This window comes from Perognathus longimembris, chromosome 28, assembly GCF_023159225.1.
Source record: "Perognathus longimembris pacificus isolate PPM17 chromosome 28, ASM2315922v1, whole genome shotgun sequence".
Lineage (NCBI taxonomy): Eukaryota > Metazoa > Chordata > Mammalia > Rodentia > Heteromyidae > Perognathus > Perognathus longimembris.
Window position 1 is genome coordinate 108,979,550 of NC_063188.1, and position 24,802 is coordinate 109,004,351.

Below are 24,802 nucleotides of genomic sequence, written 5' to 3' on the forward strand. Positions count from 1 at the left end.
AGGGACAACACAGAATGTACTTCAGAAAGACAAATGGGAAGGTGATTTTCACCCCCTGCCTGCCTTCTAGAACTCAGTTATTCATACACTTTAGAATGCTGTGAACGCAGCATGATTTATACAAATCTAAAACTTCTTTGAATTTAACTTTCTCCTTTCTACAAGTTCTAACAACAAAAAACCTTAAAAGTGGCATAAAAATATACAGGAATGTGATCCTTCTGGAAAACCCACAGGGAAGGGTCTGAGTGTGCCTAATATTTATGTAAAATTTAACCACATAATGGGCATCTCGAGAACTAACGATGCGACTGCTTGATGTGCAAAAGCATTTGATTTGCAAGTGGTGGTCAATGCCCCCTTGCGCTCGCTGCTCAAGTCAAAAGGAGTGTAGATATTGCATTGAGACTGAGATTGATTTTGGCAGGAACTAAAAATAAAAAGCCTAAATATGAATAGAACAAGTGATGCTTGTAAGAAATATACAAATTAAAAATTTTCATATCATAGGAAGAATGGCCAGTCACACTGAATTCTCAAAGTGCCAATACACAAAGTTATTGGAATATAAAAGAAGTTGACCTTTGAGCTGCCACGAGTGTGTATGTGTGTGTATAATGTACATATATATATATCCTTTTGCTATAATTTTTAGTGGCATCTAAGAGTTGGAGAAATATATATATATGAAAATATAGAGTTCTCCTCTTTCCTAGATAGTTCTGTGAAAAATAAACATTGAGGCAATGGAATGAATACTTTCATATGGTATACAAAGATGGAAGGAAGCAAGCTGCATTCATCTATTTTCCTGTGCTCTTACACATGAGTATTAATTAATTTTGTTTATTCTTCTGCATACGAGCTTCTGTGCATATAGCACATTTACATCTATTCTAATTATGCTTCTTAAGTTCAATATTTAAATAATGTTTCTTTGTTTTCCCGGTACTATCCAGAACTAAGAATTTATTTGCATCATTATAAGGTACTCAATTTATTACCATCTTCAATTCTTTGCAAATGTCTTGTGGATCTTCTCCTACCATAACTTCCATTTAAATTTGAAGTTCTCTTTTTTAAAATAATATTTTTCTTATCTTTAGTTGCACAAAGGCGTTACCATTCGACAAAGCAGTTTATGAATAATACAGTGTGTCTTGATTCATGTCATTCTTATCTATCCCTTTCAACTTAACCATTCCCTCATTTTTCTTAAATTTTGTAGGATGTATATTAAAATTTTCACTGCATTTGAGAATCACATACATAGTCCAAGACATTCCTAATTCATAATTTTAAGTTTCCTCAAAGAAGGCCCACGTAAGTATTCAAGAGCAGAGCAAAGACTTGTAGACACAAGCTCGTGGAGAAGCCTTGGGCTCCTGGTATGGGCTTGATTCCTAGGGCTGAGAGTAATTGGAAATTGCAAGTAGCAAAGCACTCCTGGGTGTATCACCCTAACAATTAACCAGTCCCACTTGATTCTAAAATAGCAGTGTTTGTTTCTGTAGGTAGATGTGATTTAAGGGAAAAAGCCTTCTTTTAAAAAAAAGTGCACTTCAAGGTGCATTTATTACCACTTTCCTGTTCTCATTACAAACATAAAAGGTTGTGTTAAATTATAGAAGACCTTTGTCAGATGATTTAGCTCTCAGGACAAAAGGAAGCATTTCACAGTTGGTAGAAATGAACAAAATAGCCACATACCAGGAAACACATCATTTCCTCTCTATAACTCCTTTTGAACATGCTAACTAGTCAAACCAAATACACACTTTTTTAAAACTTTTTTTCTTTATTGTGTGATACAGAGGGGTTACAGATTCATATGAAAGGCAGTGAGTACATTTCTTGTTCTACTTGTTATCTCCTCCCTCATTTCCCCCTCCCCCTCCTCCTTCCCCTCTCCTCCCAAGAGTTGTGCAGTTGGTTTACACGGGTTGAGAAGGTCACATGCATCCCTTGGGGATATACTTTGCTCAGCTTCATTTTGCCCCAAGACTTAATGGAATATCGCAGAGTACCTATCACATCCTGACTTTCATTCCATGATTCAGGAACTGAAAGGCATAATCAGCCACGAGAGATGTCTTTTTTAGTTATTGCAAGCCAGGACAGTTGAATTTTGTTTCCTTTAAAATTAATTGCACATTTTCAGTGATTTTGGTTTTGGCGAAATCCAAAGTATATTTTGCAAATCACTTTTCCCATAAGTGCTAAAACCCTATATTTTTAAAAGGAAATGTAATCCATATGTTTGGAATTTGTTTACACTAAAATTATAATATATATATATTTAAAAATGTATGTCCCATAAGTATTCTGCACCATTTTGTAAACCTCTTTCTAAAATCAAGAAGTCATAGATTGCCAAAAATTAATGGGAGCAAATCCATAAATGTTGGAAATATTGATTTTATGATTCCTTATGGTCTGACCTTACAAAGACATACCTGTGGTTTTCATTCATCTCCTGTGTAGAAAATGACCCCATAGTCTGGAGAAACCTGTACATGCTAGGGAACTGAGTCATTATTATAGGGGAGAAACTTTGTCTTTTACCTACTACTTACAAAGTTGTTTGATCAGGTTCAATTTTGAAAATGATTGAATTCAGGACACAAGCAAACCAGAAGTCAAGAATTTTAATTTCGGGGGGGGGGAGAAGATAACAAGTTGGATAAGAAATGTACACACTGGCCTATATATGAAACCATAACCCCTCTGTACATCACTCTGACAATAAAGAAATGAGAAAAAGACATAAAGGAATTTTCATATTTATTTAAAAAAAAAAAACAACCAATGTTCAAAATTGTCACGTTCAACTCTTGGGTTCATTGAACATGAGGACATTTAACACAGTGAAAAAATTTTCACCTCCCAAAGGAGGTAAAAGGGCCCCTATTTTCCTTTAAAATGATGCTGAACATGAAATGAATTTATCTTTGTGTGAGTATCATGAAATTGTCATTGGCTCAGAGCAAGCATTGGCCAACTCTTTCTGTGAAGGACCAGATAGTAAAAATATTTTAGGCTTTGCAAGTCATAGCTACTCAGTTCTGCAACTGAAGTGCAAAAGGCAAGAGAGAATCCATGAATAAATCATTATGGCTATATACCAATAAAACTTGATTAATGTTACAAAAAGAAGTGGCAGGGGCTGGGGATATAGCCTAGTGTCAAGAGTGCCTGCCTCGGATACACGAGGCCCTAGGTTCGATTCCCCAGCACCACATATACAGAAGTGGCGCTGTGGCTCAAGTGGCAGAGTGCTAGCCTTGAGCGGGAAGAAGCCAGGGACAGTGCTCAGGCCCTGAGTCCAAGGCCCAGGACTGGCCAAAAAAAAAAAAAAAAGAAGTGGCAGGAAGGATTTGGCCATAGAGCCCTGGATTAGTGTTTACCTAACAGACTATGCAATTTTATTTGCTATATGCTTGAAATTGCCTTTGAAAAGGTTTGATTCACATGCCAAAAGACAAGAATCAGCTTTCACTTCTTCTTCTACTTGCATTGTTGAGATACTTTTTGAGACCTAAGGAATTGACTTGTGAAGAGATGAAATATTGTCCTTTGTGGTCTATAGACATAGAGCAGGTGCCTAAAGTTACCCATGCAGGTTTGTTTTTTTTTTGTTTTTGTTTTTTTTTGGCCAGTCCTGGGCCTTGGACTCAGGGCCTGAGCACTGTCCCTGGCCTCTTTTTGCTCAAGGCTAGCACTCTGCCACTTGAGCCACAGCGCCACTTCTGGCCGTTTTCTGTATATGTGGTGCTGGGGAATTGAACCCAGGGCCTCATGTATACGAGGCAAGCACTCTTGCCACTAGGCCATATCCCCAGCCCACCCATGCAGGTTTAATCCTCCTGAAAATAGCATATGTCCAACCTATTGTGCAGTTTCAGCTCTTGTACAGTGGACAAGATATTCTTAATGATCACAGATGATGTGGAAATAGCTTGGACTCACACGGGCTATTATTTTTACTCACATGACTCTGGTATCTCTTGTCTCAGCTGTGCTTTTTTAATGGGCTTTTGGTTTAAACATTACACTATGGTAATTTGTGATCCATGGTCCTATTCTTGCACAGTGCAGAGGTCGATGACATAAACTGTTGGAGCCAGGCTATGATAAATCAAATATCTAATTCATCACTTACTGGTCGTACAAACTTAGGACCCCTAGGAACTCTTGAATTGGAGGTGAAATGATTATTTCCTGACTTATTCCTCATATCTTGATAGATGCAAGACCCCAACTAATGAAAGAATATGGATTGCTACAGTGATTGGACTTGAGCAGGGATAAGAACACAAATTATATGGCAGAAAGAAATACATCTATGTTATGCTGGTCATCACGTAGTCCTTGGAGTTGGGTTATGATGGGCTGTATCATCTCCTCCATTGATGCTGAGTATCAAACCTAACAACCTCCAAGTCACTTTGAGGTGCATCTTTACTAGTTCTTTGGGGAAACCAGAGAGCATCTGTTTTATAGGACTAGTAGGAGAAGTGTGTTCTCTCTGTTAGGAGAGAAGAAAAGCTTCATATCAAAACACCAAAGAGAAGGGGGTATATAATGGCCCTTAGTACCTTAAGGCAAACATGAATACTTATCTGTCATTGTGTTTATTTAATTTAATATGAGCTCATGCAGATGTGATAAATTCCATTAATCATTTTCTTATTGACCCAGCCAGTTATACCATACGTTTGTCTTTTAAACTTTGCCCTTTTCCAACTCTTGTTTGCATGCTCCCTGCAGTTTTTTCACACTCCATCTTCCACTACAATTATTCACATATGTGTCTTATCTCTACATTATGCTTAAACTTTCTGGAGAGTGAGAGCTGTTTTACATATTTCTATTTGTTCTTCCATATCAAAGGCTACACCATTCCTATGGGGTTTGCTATAGTATGTTGATATGGAGAAGTGATATAGACAAGTATGGTGGGAAATATACAGTAGAAGCAATTCTGGGCCCAGCATACTGTATCCTTTCCCTGCGTACACCAAGACTATGGTTCTCACACTTCTTTGCAATGAAATGGATCATTCAACTAAATTTATGCCAATAAAATGTAACAGAAAGCGATGAAAGCCATTTTCTTCCTAGTCTTTAAAAATCATCTCACAGGAGTGGGAATGTGGCTTAGTGGCAGAGTGCTGGCCTAGCATGCATGAGGCCCTGGGTTCCATTCCTCACTACCGCATGAAAACAAAAAGTCATTAAATAAATCATAAAAATAAAATAATTAAAATATTAAAAATTAAAATGCCTTGCTGCTATTAGATCTATGCTATTAAAAATCTCACAAACCTTTTAGTCTTCTCCTTGCTAATAATATAAAAATTCTTGGAAGCCTTATACATTAGTCCATCTCAGTTGCATAAGAAGTCACCCTAACACTTAGTGGCTTGAAACAAAACCACCTATTGTACTTGCTCATGACTATAGAGCTCTGAATTCTGAGAAGGGCTCAGCCAGGCAGTTCTGTTGACTGTGTTCAGAAGAATTCACGTGGCTATGCTCAGCTGCGGTTTGCTGACGGGTAGGTTGATGAACAGGTCTCGGCTCTAGTAGTTCATCTCTGTTCTATGTGACCTCACACTTCAGCAGGCTGGACAGGGCTTCTTCATAGGGTAGATTCCGGAAGGAATGTACAGGAGACTAGAAATGATGGATGATGGGATGGAGAGAGTTTACAAGAAGATATATAATTCACTGGGGAGTTATTACTGCAGCAATCTAAGACTGGGGCTATGTTCCAGTTTGTGAAGCAGCAAGATGGAGCTAGCTCGGATTCCTCATTTTCCAGAGTGTTGTAACCATCATCAGTCTATGATATCAGTGAGAAATAAGATGCTATTGTATTAATCACTATTAGTCACTAATATTTCAATATGAATTTGTGAACAGAGGATAACTTATAGGGTTATCTCAAACAATATGGGAATAATAACCCTTCTTTCAAGTAAGGGAAATATGTTTATTACTACTATTATTTTTAATTAAATACTATGTCTATTACTACTATTCTTATTTTATTACTAGAATAAAAATTTTGTTGAATTTAATTTATTTTTATTATACTTAAGTAGTTGTACAATGGAGTTGTCATCTAACAAATCAATTTATGGATATACTATATCTTGACCAATGTCACCTCTTTCAACATTCTTACTCACCTTAAAGCAAAACAATAACAGCTTTTCTTGGACCTGTAAAATTCCCTTAAGTGCTAATGCTTATATTAGGATAGAGTTTTAACATTTCTATGGTTGTTATATATGCACTAACTCATTTAGTTCAAGTCCCAAATAAGGAAATAGATGATCTTTAGGGACAAAGAAAATTCAGATTGTGAAGTGACTCATGATGCAGAATTAAAATCAAAAGCAGAATCACCAGAGCTGACGCTGAAGTCTGGATTTCCTGCCCTTTATTGTAACAGCCTCCCCAGTCTGCTTCAGTCCTTGTACATAAGGTAGGCCAGGCAGCAACAGAATTCTCTGTTGTACCAATGGCCCCTTTGGAATAAAAATAATAGGGGAGCTGTTTGTAATAGCACAGTCCCCAGAGGACTGTGTCTGCCTTCAAGGCTGACAGAGTCCAAGCCTGAAAGTTGTCTGTGGCAAAGATGCTGAGCTTCACCAAAGTGAGGTACCAAGTCACACTAGACTAGGAAAGTATGTCAGACATGAAGAAGCCATGATAAGAAAGGATCCTCCTGAAAACCCAGCTTACAATTTTTCAAAATCCAGTGAAGTGGCTGTAAGTAGATGAGGGGCCTTCTTCCCAACTGGAGGAGCCAGGACCCAGTTACAACCCACGGAGCTGTAGAGATGAAACCAGATGGGTAGACTAGAATTTCACCATGTGGCTCTGACATCTGCCCCTGGCCAAGATGCAGAATCAGGTTTTGGCAGACTTAAATCTGTCAGTTACCAAAAGCAGGGTTTAAATGGAGAAGAACAGGAGCCGACAAGCTATGGTCCATGGACCAAGTCTAGCAAATGCTTAGTTATTTCAAACTTTTTTTTGTATTTAGATAAAATTCACCTAACTCAAAGTAAACCACTTTAAAGAAGAAAATCCCATCTAACACATTCATATGCTGTGTAATATCCACTTCTATCGTTCCAAAACAAATGTTGTTACTTCAGAAGAAAGTTTTTACCTGATAAGCTGCTATCCCCATCCCCCACCTCCAGCCTCCGGCAACTACCGATCTAGTTTCTTTTTTTTTTTTTTTTAACATTTTCTTTTTTCTTTATCTTTAAAAAAATTATTAATATTATTTATTTCTTTATTGTCAAAGTGATGTAGAGAGGGGTTACAGTTTCATAAGTAAGGCAGTGAGTACATTTCCTATCAAACTTGTTACCTCCTCCCTCATTTTCTCCCACTTTCTCCCCTCTCCAATTCCCTCCCCCCCCCCCCCCGTGAGTTGTACAGTTGGTTTACAGCATATAGTTTTCTAAGTATTGTTTTTTTGTTTTGTTTTGTTTTTTTTGCCAGTCCTGGGCCTTGGACTCAGGGCCTGAGCACTGTCCCTGACTTCTTGCTCAAGGCTAGCACTCTGCCACTTGAGCCACAGCGCCACTTCTGGCTGTTTCCTATATATGTGGTACTGGGGAATTGAACCCAGGGCCTCATGTATACGAGGCAAGCACTCTTGCCACTAGGCCATATTCCCAGCCCTGTAAGTATTGTTGTTGCATTGGTTCACCTTTTACCCTTTGCCTCTTCACTTTCATGTTCCCCTTCCCTTCCCTAGTCCCAATAAACATATATACAATACCCAAGACATTACTATTAGATAGTAATGTCAGGGGTAAAACCCTGTCTTTATAGATTTACCTGTTCTGGACTTTTCATGTAGGTAGAATTATACATTGTGTGTCTGCTTCTTCACTCAATCTAATGGTTTTGAAGTTCATTTATCTGTAGCATGGATCAGCATTTCATTTCCTTTTCTTCACTGAATGACGACACCACAATTTGGTTCTTTCTTTATCTACTAATATGCATTTATATTGTTTTCACTGTGGTGCCATTGTGAATAGTGCTACTATGAATATCTGCATGCAAGGATTTGTCTGAGTACTTATTTTCGGTTCTTTTCAGGCATATACCTGGAAATAGAACTGCTGTCTATTTTGGAAAATGAGTTTTATTGGAGCATAGTCATGCCCATGTTGTCAAGGGCTTCTTTCATCCTGAAATAGCAAAGTTCAGTAGTTGTGACAGGGACCATATGACCACATGAACAAAAAGATTTACTTTTAGCCCCTTTTATACAAAAAGCAATAGAGGGAGAGAATATTATCAAAGTATATTTTATGCATGTATGGAAATACTGTAATGAACTCCTTTACTATGTTCAATTTAACATATGCAATAAAAACTGAAAAAAGAAAGGTTGCTGATTCTTAGACTAGAAGAAACCCCTCCTCATCTTTCAGACCTTGATTTGATGCATGCTCTATGTTACTTTTCTCCTCATCCTTCAAACAGAGGCAGGAAATGGTTTTCTGTTCATCTTTGATGGCCAAGACCAAATGTGATAGGTTTTGAGTTAGCATATAAAGAGCTCAGGTTGGTGACAGTTCCTTCTATTCTCCCTCCCCTACATTCTCTCTCTTCTTGACTCTTTAAAGCTTTCAGATCTTCCCTTAGTAAATAAAGGGAGACAGAAGTGTGAGCGTCAGTGCTCTGCTCATTGCTGAGTGCAGAAGTGGCACTAGATCTGCTTTGCTTGCAAGTTAGGAAAAGGTCTGCACTGCATGGTAAATGGAAACCAGACACTGTCCTGCGTGGCTTCCATCCACAACTGCATGTTCAAGTATATCACTTGGAACCTACTCCAAAGAAGTAGATTTTGATTTAGCGTAAAGCTAGAAACATCCTAATTCTTATGAGAAACAAACACTGTCTGAGCGAGCACCATTCTTTGAATGGTGAGGTGGACACTGAATCCCAAACAAAGCTGCTCTTAGAAATCCCTTTGGGCGATGTAAAAAAAGTCCTGATGCCAAAGCTTTACCCTAGAGTACCTGATGGACTGGGCCTGCAGTACAACCTGCCATCCAGATGGTGGAAACCCCATTGGTGACTCTAGTACATTGTCAAATTTGAGAAACATTGTGAAGCTCAGGAGGTAAGCACTGATGCTGGATTACCAGTGACTAATTTAAAAAGAGATTATTAACAGATATAAATGAGGCTGATATGAATTAAAAACTCGGATTGTCTACCTAATTTCCACAAAATGTTCTACATTACCTAACTAATTTGGGCTACCAAGGGGACTCCATCGCAACTCAAAGCGGGACGCATTTTGCAAATAAGTGATCTGATTTCTTTACCCTTTTTCTTGGGAATTGTGCCTGGCCAGGTTGTATGACCAGCTCCCTGCCTCTCAGTGTATCAATAAATATGTCAGCATCAGGCCACTGGGACCTCATCTGTACTCCGAGCAGAATGTGAACGACATTCCAACAGTTAATGTTTTAGACTTGTCTCTTCCCATTTCCAAATTACACGCCTATTGTATTGAGGCAAATCAACATGAGGCCAAGTCTGCAGATGTTTGAAAATTTCCAGATGGTTCTTTAAGTTTTTGTGCTTCATTCTAATGTAATGATGCCTATGTTCATAGTCTTTATTGTATACTTGGAAAGTGTTTCAATAAATCTAAGTGTTCCAATCCTAGTTTCTATATCTTTGGATCAGAGTAGAAGACACACAAACATTTATCAACAAGACTCACATGCTAGTCTACACCCCCATCACACCACCACCAGAATCATAGTACCTGGATCTGTGTGGGCTACTAGACTACTGAATTCAGAGCCTTTCCTTCATTTTTTAGGTTCATTTTCCACATTTGATTTATTTTGCTGGTACTGGGGTTTGAACTTAGAAACTCCCACCTACTTGGTGTGCTTGTGTTTATTTGGCTGGTGCTCTGCTACTTGAGACATGACTCTAGCTTGGTTTTTGCTGGTTATTTTTTGGAGATGGAGCTGTGCAGATTTTTCTGCTCAGACTGGTTTCTAACTGTGATCCTCTGGATCTTATTCTCCTCAGTATCTAAGATGACAGGTGTGAACTTCCAGTGCATGGGCACTGTGATTATTACTATTTATTTTGTTGCTTGTGGGGCTTGAACTTAGGTCCTGGGCACTGTCCCTGAGCTTTGTTGCTCAAAGCTAGTGTTCTACCACTTTGAGCCATAGCTCTGTTACCAGTTTCTAGGTGATTAATTGGAGGTCAGACTCTCACAAAGTTTCCTTCTTGGGTTGGTTTCAAACCATGATGCTCAGATCTCAGCCTCTTGAGTAGCTAGGATTATAGGTATGAGACACAAATGCCCAGCCACTGTGGTTATTTTTAAGATAAGATCTCACCTTTTTGCCTGGGTTAGCCTGGATCACAATACTCCTATTTCGTGCTTCTTGCTAGAATGACAGGTGCATGCCACCATTCCCCACTTTTTCCACTGAGAGAGTCTTCCTAACATTTTCTTTTTGCTCAGGATGGCCTTCAACTGTGATCCTCTCAGTCTCCATCTTCCAAGTAGCTAGGATTACTAGGATTAGAAGTCTGATCCACTTGGAACCCAATCTAGTGTTCAACCATTCATCGGTGTAGCATGGCCTGCTAAAAATGGTTAATCCAATTAGTAACCAGGGGTGATTCTCAAAGTGGGTGAATCCTTGGACCTGCAGCACTAACATCACTGAGAAGTTTGTGACAAGTGCAAATTCTTGGGCTTTAACCCAGACCATCTGACTCAAGATACCCTGGCTACGGGCTCAAGAATCTATGTTTCACAAATCCTCTCCGTGATTCTGATGAGAGCATAAGGCTGAGAATTGCTGGTGAAGATTAACTGGAATGACCTTAAAACTTTTATGATCTTGCTATCACCAGATGTGTTACATTAGCTATGGAATATGCTGCCACCAGATCTAAGTGGCATGAAACAACACTCAGTTCTTTCTCACTCACAGCTAGCTCACCCCATCTGCAGGAGGAAAGCAGTGCTTTCAGATAGCAGGGTGAGTCCAAGTGCTCTGCAATAGTATTCTGGGACTCAGACTGAATGAGCAGCACCCACTTGAGTATACATTTCTCTTGGCTAAAGCTAGAAGCTTCCATAGAGTTGACTCTAAGGTTTCATCTTCACTTCCCTCAGTTCATTGGTCCAAACTGATCACGTAATCACACCCAATGAAGAGACAGTAAAGTTGTGGGGGAAGAAAGATAAGAAAATAGCTACTGATAAAAAACGTCCTATATATTACACTGAGAAAATACCTAAACCCACCCACTAAGACCATTCCATGTACTGACTGCAATTAAATTCTATTAGGTCAACAATAGTAACCAAATGAGAACTACAGATACTTCAATAGAGCACCAGTCAACTTTTAGACAATTTTTGTCATTCTTTACATAGTCATGCGATAGATTCTAGACAAGAATTTCCGTACACACTTCTTTTCTGGTTCTATTTCTAAAGAACATATGCAATATGAATTTTTAAAAAACAAGGGAAATACCTGTTGCAGCATTTCCCTCATGATTATTCTCATGTTTAAAAGCTGACCAAATATTTTTGTCTCCTAATGAATTTTTTAAAGAAAATTTCTTTAAATTTCCATCAGTACAAGTGGCAAAAACCCCAAAGAAAAATATCTTCTTATTAATCATGTGCCTATCATGGAATCATTACAGGACTAAGGACAACATCATCACACTCTAGGGGACAGAAAACAACTTATTTGCTTAGCCTTTCCTTGGCTCAGTGGCAGGCACAGTGTGCTCAATAAGTATTTGTTGACACCAAATCACTAGATTCTGCTCAAGATGTCAACATCCAAATTCTAAGGGATCAAAAGGAAACTCATTCCATAAAGATCATTGTCCACAAATCTGCCAGGCACTCAGAGGTGAATGCGGCATCATTAAAGACATGTAAGGGTGAAGCCGACGCACTCCATTGGAAAGAGTGATGTTGTTTCCCAAGCACTGTTTCTGGAGTAGGGTTCACTGAAAATTTTTTAACAGGCAGAGAGAGTCCAATATAAGTAGAAGGAACATACTTTGAAGACTGTATAGATGTCCCTGAATTACTTGAAGAAAAGCTCAGGAACGAGAAGAGAAAACAAAATTCCAACCCCATCGTAAAGTGAGACTTTTCAGGAAAGTCTCTGGCCTTGACTTCGAGCCATAGCCCTATTCTTCAAGCTGAACAAGTTATAGAAACCCTCTCGGCCTCGGTTTTCTCATCTGTATAGTCAAGATAGTAACCTGCCCTACATATGTCTACGAGTAGCTCCCAAGCTCAGCTGGAGTTGTATGTAAAGGGACACGTTGATATGCAAAATATTCTTTTTTTTTTTTTTTTGCCTGTCCTGGGGCTTGGACTCAGGGCCTGAGCACTGTCCCTGGCTTCTTTTTGCTCAAGGCTAGCACTCTGCCACTTGAGCCACAGCGCCCCCTCTGGCCATTTTCTGTATATGTGGTGCTGGGGAATTGAACCCAGGGCCTCATGTATAGGAGGCAAGCACTCTTGCCACTAGGCCATATCCCCAGCCCGCAAAATATTCTTATTGAGAATAATATTGATACCAGAGATAATTGGGCGAGGTAATCTGCATGGCTATTGTAACAGTAGCTCTTCATTGTACTGTGCATAGTCTGCATAATTATGTGCCAGGCTACCTCACATCCAATGTCCTGGTCATGTTAGGATCTAAAAGCCACACGGATTGGAACAGTTTCTGAAAGACAGTACAAGAATAACAACCATCACCACTTTAGGCACTGAGTAAGTTCTTCTATTTCCACATTTTTAGGAGCAATTAGTTACACAAGAGGGTTTCATACTTCATTTCCTCCTGTTTGCCTCCAACACACTCTCAGACAGGACAGCAAAACAAAGACCATTCTAGAAGGAAGGACTGAAGAAAGGAAAGGAGGGAGGAAGGGAGGGAGGGAGGGAGGGAGGAAGGGAGGGAGGGAGGGAGAATCATAAATGTAGTGTGTGAAATACAAATCTGAGCTGGGCACTGGTGGCTCACATCTATAATCCTAGCTATTTAGGAGGCTAGGCTCTGAGGATGGCTGTTCAAGGCCAGCATGAGCAGGCAAGTCTGTGAGATTCTTGTCTCCAATTAACCATCAAAAAACTGGAAGTAAAGCTGGGGCTCAAAGTAGTAGAGCACTCGCCTTGAGTAAAAAGAGCTCAAGGGATCACAATAGCTCAATAGCTAGATGCATATGACCACATAAAATGAAGCTTACCAAAATGAACTCCAAGAAATGGAAACAAGAGGTTTTTATATTGTTGGCAGTTATTTATTTTTTCTTTCTTTTTTCCCCCTTTGGTTTATGCCCTGTAGTTAGTTTTTGATTTCTGTACCCGTTGTCTTGTATATGAGTTTATCTGATTTGTGGAAGGGAAGGGAAATCAGGAACGGCGGGACAAAGGGTGAACCAATGCAACAGTGATACTCACTAGACACTATGCTGAAAATGAACTCTACAGCTTGGGGTGGAAGGGAGTTGGGGAAAATAGGAGAAAAAGAGGGACGGTGGTAACACTGTTCAAGAAGATATGTACTCATTACCTCACTTACATAAATCGAACCCCTCTATACATCACCTTTACAATTTAAAAACAAAAGCAGCAGCAGCTCAGGGATAATGTCAGGCCCCAAGTTCAAGCCCCATGACTGACAAAAAAAATCCTAATCTGATAACTATATGTTGGATGATGAAATTAAGACAGTACCTCCCTTTAGCAGCTTGACTTGCCTCTCCCTCAAAATCTCTACAAAAAATTCCATGTGAAAAATCTATATGCCTAAAAGGAGCTGTATCTACCATCCTGTATATGAAATAGTTGGTTTTTGTTTTATGGTCAGGATTCTCCCTGTCACTCAATGGACTCCATTCTCTGATGAGTTTCAGTAGGAAAGGGATTTGTTGGAAGACCCTCAGTAGCTCCAGAATCAATGGGAGGGCTGACGAAACAAATCTAAGACATAACTTCCAGGAAAAATGCCAAAGTCATGCTGCCAATTAGGCTGACTTGGAGGGAGATGCCACCACTGTTTCCACTGCTGCCACCACCAAGCCCCAGTGCCAGGACCTCAGCTTGATTGCGAACGATAGGGATTCTAGCCCCCCAGCTCGTCTGCATCAGGAACTCAAAGTCCCAGCCAGCTGGACTGTTGCCCTGCCAGTGAGAAGGAGGCTCACTACAGTCTGTTTCTTTCCTAGCGCCACTCTTAGGTGGCTTTTAGATTCTAAATGGCAGGACCTGGGTACCACCAAAAGAGCTGCGAATTTGAGGTCTGATTCTCCATCTAGGAGGTAAACTGAATTTTACCTTTACACACGACCAACCTGTCTGAATTGGTACGGCTTCTTGTTCTCAGCAAGTTTCACAACCAGGATCCTCTAGTCTCCAGCAAACAAGTACAACTGGTCAGTGTTCTGGGCAGTCATAATCTAGGAATTCCCTCCGCATACAGAAAGTGTATATATAAATTGACGTGTTGAATCAAAACTCCATCGTACAAATACTTAAAGATAGTAAAAAAGTGATTTCATTTTCAAAAGATGATAGCGGGTCATAACTATGATGCATATCCCTCACAACAATTGTAATATGTTAATGTGAACAAAAAATTAAATTTGAGTCAATTCTACTAGTGGCCCAAGTGATCACTTGGTTAATTGTTACATCGTTATGATGAATTCAGTTAGTTTTCCTTTCTTCCCTCTTCCTTCTTTCTCAATTCAGGTGTCATTTTTTTGCTCCTGTTCACACAAACTTATTTGTAAATAGTACAGTAATTTTCTGGTCACTGCGTTTTTTAGTAAGATCTATTTGTACCTAACAACTGCTTAACTGGCTTTCAAATCCAAATTAAAGAACCACAAATCCAAGAATCATCTATGCAATCCTCACTGGGGTGAAGAGTTAAGACACTACAAGTACTCCAGAAATCTCCACCTATTGTTATTCAATGCCATTTTTACTTCTTCCCCACTACACAAACCACTTCCTTGATATAGCCTGGAAATTCCTCCTTGTTTTTCTTTATAGTTTTATTACCTATTACCTATCCATGCACAGAGAAAGAATTTCCCATTTCAGTGATTTTTTCTGAATATTTATTTATTTATTGTCAAAGTGATGTACAGAAGGGTTTCAGTTTCGTCCGCAAGGCAGTGGGTACATTTTTGTACAACTTGTTACCTCCTCCCTCACATTTCAGTGATTTTTTCCCCCATTTCCAAAAGTTAAATTTGATTCTTAAAAAAATATGCCTAGACCCGGGCACTGGTGGTTCACACCTAGCTACTCAGAAGGCCGAGATCTGAGGATCACGGTTCAAAGCCAGCCCAGGCAGGAAAGTCTGTGAGACTCTCATCTCCAATTAACCACCAGAAAACCAGAAGTAGAGTTGTGGCTCCAAGTAGTAGAACACTAGCCTCAAGTTCAGGGACAGTACCCAGGCCCTGAGTTCAAGCCTCATGACTGACCAAAAGCAAAAAGAAATCTGGCTAGGTTTTTATCATCTCCTGTCCCTGGCTCATTGGGTTTCCATCTTTAAACGTGTAATAGGCATAAGTTACAACATAATCCTTACCTGATAATCTTTGGTTCTGAGAATCCACCTCTCTTATTATTTTGCTGACCCACTAATATTAGCTTTTTCCTCACATTTTTAATTTTTTAATTATATTCATTGTTCCTGGCTCTGGGAAACTTCAGGCCACCATCTTTACTTTCTAGAAGCTCTATTTTTCCCATCCAACTTTCTTCCCTTACAGAGCCTTGCCTAACAAAACAGCAGTGTTCATTCTCAAGACTAGAACTCAACACTAGAACTTCTGCTGGCTTCCTTCCCACTTTACTGATCTGATCATTCTTATTGTTTCTATTATTATTGTTATAATCATGATACATTTTGCATTGATAGTTTTCACTTTTTGGAGACTCAGTGTCAGATTAAAAAATACGGCATAATTTACCCAGATTTTGGATGTTAGCAACAGGACTTCTTAAGAGCTTCTGGAAACATAGAAAGCAGATTTTCCATATCAAAAATGGCTTTTAAAAATTAAAAAGTAACAAGAGAAATGCACAGTAAATATATTGAGATACCATTTCTCACATATGAATTCAAGAAATACAAAATTAAGTTTGATAATGGACTACTGATGAGAATTCAAGGAAATAACTGCTCCCAGACATATCTGGTGGGAATATAAATGAGTACCACTTTTATGGAGCACAATCTAGTCATTTTTGTTATTATCATAAATACACATACCTTTTGGCCCAACAATTTCACTTTGGGGAATTTATTCTACAAATACTAGCATATGTGAAGGTTATTCATTCCAGCATTACTTGTAATAGCCAAATATTTGAAATAACTTTTAAGCCTATTAAGAAGAAACTATTTAAATAACTTAGAGTATATTCATACAATAGAATAGTATGTATTATTTTTACAAATGAGAAAAGTTTAATATACTGACATGATGCAATATTGAAGACATATTCAATTAAAAACATAAGGTGTAGAAATGTGTGCATATTATTCTCTGTATTTTTAAAAATTAGACACATATTTCTATGCATAGCTCTCACATACTTTTAGAATGATACACAAGCATCTGCCAATGTTGGTAGCCACCAAGCTAAGGAGGATATGGGTGTCTGAAGAAGGAGGCAAAAATGAGACTTACTACTGTAAACTCTTTCTTTTCTGTGCCACCACTTGGGCTTAAACTCAGAACTTGAGCACTGTCTCTTTGGCTTTTTGCTCAAGGCTGGTGCTCTGCCACTAGAGCCACAGCTCCACTTCTGGCTTTTTGCTGGTGAATTGGAGATAAGAGTGTCATGGATTTTTCTGTCCATACTGGCTTTGAAATGCAATCCTCAGACCTCAGCTTCCTGAGCAGTTTAGGATTGCAGGCATGAGCCACCAACATCAGACTCATACTTTTCAAATTGTAAATGGCGTGAGTATATTGTCTATGTTTAAAAGAGTTTGTCAACTTGTGGCTGGCCTTCTGTAGAAGTGTTGAAGAAGATGTGCTGATGACAAACGTTGCTTAATTTTTTGGTTTTGCCTACGGCTGTTCTCACTTCAAGCAGAGTGGGAGTGTAGAGAAATCTGGAAGGCAGGTTGTCCAAAAGAGCCTGGGTAAGGGTATGCTGATTTATTTGCCATGTAATCTGCCTCCTGACTTTGTCAGGTAACTAACATGGAATCTACCAGCTCTTCGTTTTATTGTTCTTCACCCACCAATTTGGAATGTCACAGATGGTTGTGTTTTGACAGGAATTCGATGCACACTCAAACATACAAAATTCCAGAAGCAAAGTCTTCAAACGCAGAAATTCTCTTCTTTTCTTTTACCTAGGACCTGTGTTTTATTTTGCTGCTACTGACCGACAGCTTCAACTGGAAACACTACCAGCTAATAGACCCACACACCTTGCTAAATGAGTTCCATGTCCACAAAGCTTGAGCCCAGAAAGGCAACAGATTCTAAGTGGGTGCAATCACATAGCAAGCAAACACCTTCAAAATTCACAGTGTAAATGTCAAACTGAAACTGCAATTCTGTTAGAGAAAACAAAATAGATTCTACTACTAAAATGCCTAATTTTGTTTCCAAAAGATAGCAAAAATATAAATGCTACACAAAGTAAAATCTCTTTTGTGGTTTCACTTTTGTGTGTGTGTGCATCAACAAAAAATGCCTGCCATATTTTAAACTTTTGCCATATTTGATCCAGATAATGGATATAAAAAAATAAATAAATTTGATGCAGTTCAAGACCTTTGTGTCCCTCCTCCCTCATTCCATCTGCTTCCCACCCAACTGAGAAATCATTTCCTTTTGGGACTGGGCTTTTATGGTTCTCAGGCATACCCGTGGTTTTAAAACACGTGCAGGCATTCATAAACAAACAGCAGAGAAAGCTGTTTTGCATGCTTTAAACAAGATATTCTGAATCCATCATTCAACACTTTCCTTTTTGTATATAATCTTTTCTTTAAAGAACACACAGTTAATGCTATTTTCCCCATTACTAAACATACTGCAATAAAAATTTGTTCTCCATCTTTGCACATGCAAGACACTTTCCCTAAACTAGCACAGAATAGTAAATAAGTCCTAGGCTAGGCCTCCTTTCCATGTTTCTAGAAAACAAACTGCTCTTAAACATGGTCCTGCTCCAAACAGCTCTCCAAGTTTTTCCAGGGTGTGCTTCCTAGTTTCAAAGAGCAGTGGGAAAAAATCGTTTTGGATCCAGATACTAATTTGGTAAATAAGTCTGTGGCAGAAGCTGTAAACACTCACCAGTAGCCCCTTACTCTTACCAGCTCCATGAAATGCAGCCAACCAGCCAGCCCCCAACTGCTAACAGACGTTTTTGTGTGAGGCCATTCTCTGGTTGCCAGGGATGGTATAGCTGTGCATCAGCAACTGGGACTAGCTCTAGGGAGCCTCCTTGGACCAATGACTGATGGGAGCTGGCATACCAATACCTCAGCTTCCTTGCTCTTCAGGTGGGGGTAACTATGAGGAACTTGTTCTATGCAGGTGTTTTGTGTGGCATAATTACAGTTTGTGATGGTAAAAATTTGCTTGATAGCAAACACTGTGTTCTCTGGGGCCTCCACCCAAATAAATAACTGATACTCAAACCCCTGTGTATGAACCTGCTAATGGGGGAACCATACTGGACTCCAACTGGCTCTCACATGTGTGTATTTAAATACGGACAATGGTCAGCAGGATGGGAGAAAATGTCCCCAGTTGTAGAGTTGACTCATACTCATACAAAAAGCAGAAGTTGTGTCTTACTCACACATAGAATGAAATAAATACTTATTATTTTAGATTAGGCAAAAATCATATAAATAAAGCATTATTACCTGCTAGTGCAGATGGTGTTCCTTTTATTTTTATTTTTTTAAAATTTTTATTATAAAACTGATGTACAGAGAGGTTACAGTTTCATACGTTAGGCATTGGATACATTTCTTGTACTGTTTGTTACCTTGTCCCTCATACCCCCCTCCCCCCTCCCCCTGTCCCGCCCTGAGGTGTTCAGTTCACTTATGGTGTTCCTTTTAAAGCCACACTTTAGTTTCCATTCTGAAACTCTTTAGGCTCATAAGAGTAATACTTGCATATAAAAATCACCTTGATTTTTTGCTGAGTTTGAAAAAGTGAGTCTGTTTTAAAAGCCTAGATGTTATCATAGCGGCTGGTAGCATTATCCTTTTTGTTCTAGTTTATTATTTTCCACTATTACAAAAACAACAGTAGCTCTGCGCACTAATACCAGGCAAACGTGGCTTATAATGCCTTCAAAGATTCCACCTTGATGCTTGTATTGTGAAATAATAAAACTAAAGCTTCACTAAGTCTTTATCTTCAGTGAATTCATAATAGAAGAGGGTTTGTTGAAATGAGTCCCAGAGAGATGATGTACAGAGGTTTCTTTGGTTTTTAAAGCTACAGATTTAGTCAAAGTCCTACCCATTGGTAAAAGGCCAAGGCTGTGTTTTGTCAGACCATGTAGGTTGACAGGACCAAGGCAGAAAAGCAGCCTAAACTGAGAAGCAAACAAGGGAAGCACTTTTCACACTGCAAGGAAACAGCTTTTTACAGTAAGAGGGGCTGGCTTGGTGTGTCACTGCGGACTGCATTCACTGACTTGTGAAGGCCTGTCTTCAAATTCAAAAGCTTATTTTCCTGATCAATGTCCTTCAGCTACACTTATCAAGACACATCCTATATCTATTAAGCTTAGAAAAGTCATATTTGAACAGTTCCTTGGGAAGCTAGAACATGTTCAGTATTGTCTACCTGGCCCATAGTCCTCCATCTCCACCCCTTTCAGCTCAATACATAATGGGGAAATGACCTATTTTCCTCTGAGTTCAACACTCATCTGTAAAACAGAGGTAATAGTAGCACCTGTGCCATGGAGTTATGTGCATGTGTGAAAATAGCTTAATGAAACCCACTAAATGATAAAAATGAAACATTGTTCTAATACCTGGAGAGATGCACCAGTGATGGCTTATCTATGCATATATGTGGCTTGATTTTTTTCACTAGAAATGGGAATCACTGAGCATATTTTGTAAGCTATGTTTTCACTGGAAGGAACATGAGAAGTGTCTCACATCACTACATGGTCTTTGAAAACAGGGCTGTCGCTCTTCAGCTTTTGTTCGCCATCGTGGTAACTGCGCCTATCTGTGCTTCTAATCATGTCTTCTCACAAGACTTTCAGAATCAAGTGGTTTCTGACCAAGAAACAAAAGCAAAATCGCCCCATTCCCCAGTGGATTCAGATGAAAATTGGTAACAAAATCAGGTACAACTCCAAGAGAAGACACTGGAGGAAAACCAAGCTGGGTCTGTAAGGAATTGCACCAGATGCCCACATATTTATGCTCTTCCATGAACCAGTCAAGCCGGAACATCAATACTGCCTGGACTGACAGTTGGGCATTTTAAACTGATTTTTCTTTGGTTACTTTAAGAATGGGCACAGTAATAAATATGTGAAAGCTTACATTTGAAAAAAAAGAAAACAGGGCTATCTGTATCTATGAGCTGGCATTTCATCCAGGGAAGGTCCATGAATTTACCCAGTGGAGCCAAATTCCTAGGCCATTTGAATTCCTCAAAAATTCCATTACTTTGATGACATTCTTTGATGATACATCTCAGTGCAAGAACATCTCTGTTTCTTTGTCCTGAATTCCTAGATGAGCAACCGTTGGTTCAAATGCTGAACATGCCTTTAAAGCTTCTGATATTGCTGCCAAATTGTCCTCCCTAAAGGCTGTTCCAGTTTACATGCTGATTCATGGTGCAAAGGGCTGTTTGAAGATACAAAAATATTTTATCACATCACAAGAGGCATAGCAGATGCTATGAGAAAAACAAAGCCTCCAGGCCAGTTTGCACACCCTACCCTTATTTTGAAGTTTGGTTTCAATTTGCAGTTGAACACAATTAGAAATTCTAGCATGTCTCCCTAATTCTCTACAGGCCAATGAACAAAATGGGAATGCCAAGTCCCTGAAAACAAAGTTTGTACCTATAAATATTGTTTAAAGCCTAAGGATTGCTGCTAGATTCTAAAGGACAGAGATCATTTATATCGATCTTTTCATCTTCAGTACCTGATCCCCACTATGTGAGTCCTATATACTGATACCACTGCAGGAAGACTCCTTTTTTATCTCAGTACTCACCAATCTGGTAAAGGGATGTGATTTAAGGTCCCCTCCTATATCCTGTGATGGTGTAAATGAGCAGTTAACAAGAACTTGTCATGTGCCAAAGAACTCTGCTAGGGATTAAGGATGCAAGGAGGTCATCACAAACAAATTAAATTGTTTTTAAAATGAAAATCTCCAATGTTTGATTTAAAAATAAGACCTCACAAAGGAAGAAATTAAAGACCCCACCCCAGACCAATTATTTGAGGAGGTAATGGTATGCTGAGCACTTGCACCAGTTGCCTGCACTCATAATGCTCATAAGCCCTGGAAGAGATCAAGAACTTGAATTCTGTCAGTGCCAGGTACCACACCTCCCATCCCCTCATGCATCTGTAGAGCCTTCAGAAAGCACTTTCTGACACTGAAAAGGCCACTCTGGGGTCTACCATCTTGGTGCTAATAGCACACCTGTAGTTGCCTCAGTGGCAGAAGAGTCCTACAAGATGACAGTGCCTCTGGGGTTGCTGCCTGGAACATCTTTATCCCCCTGGGCCATCACCCCCCTGCTGTTCCCTTCCCCTCTGGGACCCACTGTAGAAACCTGTGACAATCTCTTACTTCTAGGCCTGCTATAATAGCTCTTCAATATCCCTGTGGGAAATGATATTATAATTCACAAAAATTCACTGTTGCTCAGTAGGGAGACTACGTCTCCGATCTGCCATTAAGCTATGTTGTATGACTTGCCCATTGAGCAGCGGTGATGCGATTCAGTGGTGGCGAGAGTCAGTTCACGGTCTGCAAACTCTCTCTTTACTCTCTGCTATGACAACTAGCAGTGTTTCAGCTAGAGGCTTCTCTGTCACCTTGGAATCACAGTGAACACAAGATGGATCAAAGTCACAGAAAACTCACAGTAAATACATACTGTGAGCCAGAGATGTGGACACCATTTGTTACTTCAGCATAATGGATCCTGTATATCAGAAGTGAGTATTGATACACAAAGCTGTGATTGAGGACCATGAATATAAAGAAAGTACTCAGACATTGCATTTCTACACATGTTTGTATGGATTGTGTTCATGAGACAAAATGTCAGTTCTGAGCTGATGACCTTTTCCCCTTAGAGACTCCTGAGTGTGGCATATGAGATTCTGATGAATACACTTTCTATGAGAAACTCTGCTCATCACTCCCAAAAGGTTACCTCTCTCCAAAGAAAAAGGACTGAAACACAGTGGCTTTCACCAAAGCTTTGTTCAGTTCTGTTTGAGTATGAATTAATTCCTTATGGTATTATAAGGAATTTAAAAATGAATGGAACCAATTATTCCCTGCATTTTCTTCATTACACCCCAGCAGAAATGGGCCTATTCTTAATTCCAAATTCCCCCTAAAAGAGGGAGATAAGAGAATTTGGCTGTGTTTTGACTAATATGTTGGTTATTGAACAAGACTAAAGGTTAGAATAAAAAACTAATCTCTTTCGGTTATTTAATAATCATTTCTAATAAACTAAATGCTTGGTTAAAGTCATTGAAAAAATCCAATCATTCTTGGTGAAATCAAGAATAGATTTGCATCTCTTTAGCAAAATAAAAGTATTTTCTCTTTACAAAGTTTTGGGCAGAGAAAAACTGACTAAACAATCAACCCACTTGGAAATACATTAAGTTAGACCCTTTGTGGCTCTCAGGGATAGCACCTTGAGCATGTGGTCGGGGTCAATGCAGAAACAGGCAGAAGAACAGGGACAACAGAAGCACAGCTAGGGACAACATGAAACATACTACTCCACTGGTTTCCTTCCAGAATCCCTTCTCCCCACCAGCTACTGGGAGTGCAGTAGATACCTCTTTCTGCTCTTATGAGAGCCCCTGGACACACTCACACCGGAAGCTGTAATGACCTCAGAGCTCCACAGCTTGCTTTTTGCTTGCTAAGTCAGATGAGAGTCTCTAGGATTTGTCTCTGCAGGCTGCTTTTGAATTGGTTTCCTATCATCTCAACCTCCTGAGTAGCTAGGATGATAGGTGTGAGCCACTCATGCCAGCTAAATCAAATGTCTTTTAAGCTTGCTCCCTTAAGTTTGTAGACTTTAAAACTCTAAAAACTGGAGTCATCTGTATCTATTCTTAGAATGCAAACTAGAAAACGATGATTTTTTAGCTCAGTGGGCATGAACTATCCATGTCTATTCATTATGTGAATTCTAGAGTCTCGTGTGCTATGTGCAAACTGTATTTCATGTGCACCTATGACAATGAATTCTTCAATTTCATTCATTGTACTGAAAATACATAATTTTTTCATGGAGTTTGTATACTATTCCAACTGAAAACACTTATTTATTCCAATTTCAGCAGTTCCCTGACTCTACCTCACTGTAATCTGGGTTGGATGAGTCAATTCTGACATTTTTTGAGATAAAATTAAATGTAAATTGGCTTAGTGAACCTTTTCCTTGTGCTTTGTTTAACACAACTAAAATGATTCCACCTTTTCAAAGGTCAGAGATTCCCTGACCACTTCAGCAGAGAGAAGATCATCATAAAACCATTATTTGGCTTTTATCAAGAGATATATGTTTCTAGGTTCATTTCAGAACAATTTAAATATTAAGTGGAAAAAGGAAAGTGGGAATTTTTTAATAAAGGGAAATAGTTCACTTGTGTTAAAAACAGCAACTCTTAGAATTTCCCATAGAAAAGCTCAACATGGCCAGAAAACACAAAGTTTTTATTCACTTCAGTGAATTCAGTCTATTTCTAAAGTAGTTGAGTCAAGAATGTCACTTGGGGCTGGGGATATAGCCTAGTGGCAAGAGTGCCTGCCTCGGATACACGAGGCCCTAGGTTCGATTCCCCAGCACCACATATGCAGAAAACGGCCAGAAGCGGCGCTGTGGCTCAAGTGGCAGAGTGCTAGCCTTGAGCGGGAAGAAGCCAGGGACAGTGCTCAGGCCCTGAGTCCAAGGCCCAGGACTGGCCAAAAAAAAAAAAAAAAAAAAAAAAAAGAATGTCACTTGGTGGTAGATTACTTGCTTAGCATGTGCAAGTTCCTGGGTTCAATCCCTAGCACTGCAAGAAAACAGAACAAAGCGAAACAAAAACTTCTTGTTTGGTATGAGTGTTCTAAACAGACTGGAAACATGGCTCCAGTGGTTGAATATCGACATAGCAAGTGAGAAGGTCCTGAGTTCAAGACCCAATACTTCCAAAAAAAAAAAAAAAATGAAGGCTATACCACTGCTGTACTCTCTTAGATTAAGATCTGGAGATTTAAAATAAGCATTGTCTTTGTTCTAGGATTCCTAGAACTGGTTGATTATAAATGTTAATGAGAAAGGACTGGGATTTGGTCATTTTTTTTCTTCTCTGAAGCAAGTATTAAGGCAAAGGGAACCCTGCCATTGCATGTGGGTTATTTCTTCTTTCTATAGGTATGAGAGGGGTATACAGAAAAAGAGAGATTACCAG

At 39.3% G+C, this 24,802-nt stretch overlaps 1 protein-coding gene across 1 annotated transcript; it reads left to right on the forward strand.

Annotated features, from left to right (window-relative positions):
* Nucleotides 1–20,297: 20,297 nt before the first annotated feature.
* Nucleotides 20,298–20,663, forward strand: LOC125343951 (60S ribosomal protein L39-like). The gene has a single exon (XM_048336552.1). It carries the CDS (start codon nt 20,355–20,357, stop codon nt 20,508–20,510), a length of 156 nt encoding a protein of 51 aa, XP_048192509.1. The 5' UTR covers nt 20,298–20,354; the 3' UTR covers nt 20,511–20,663.
* Nucleotides 20,664–24,802: the final 4,139 nt, after the last annotated feature.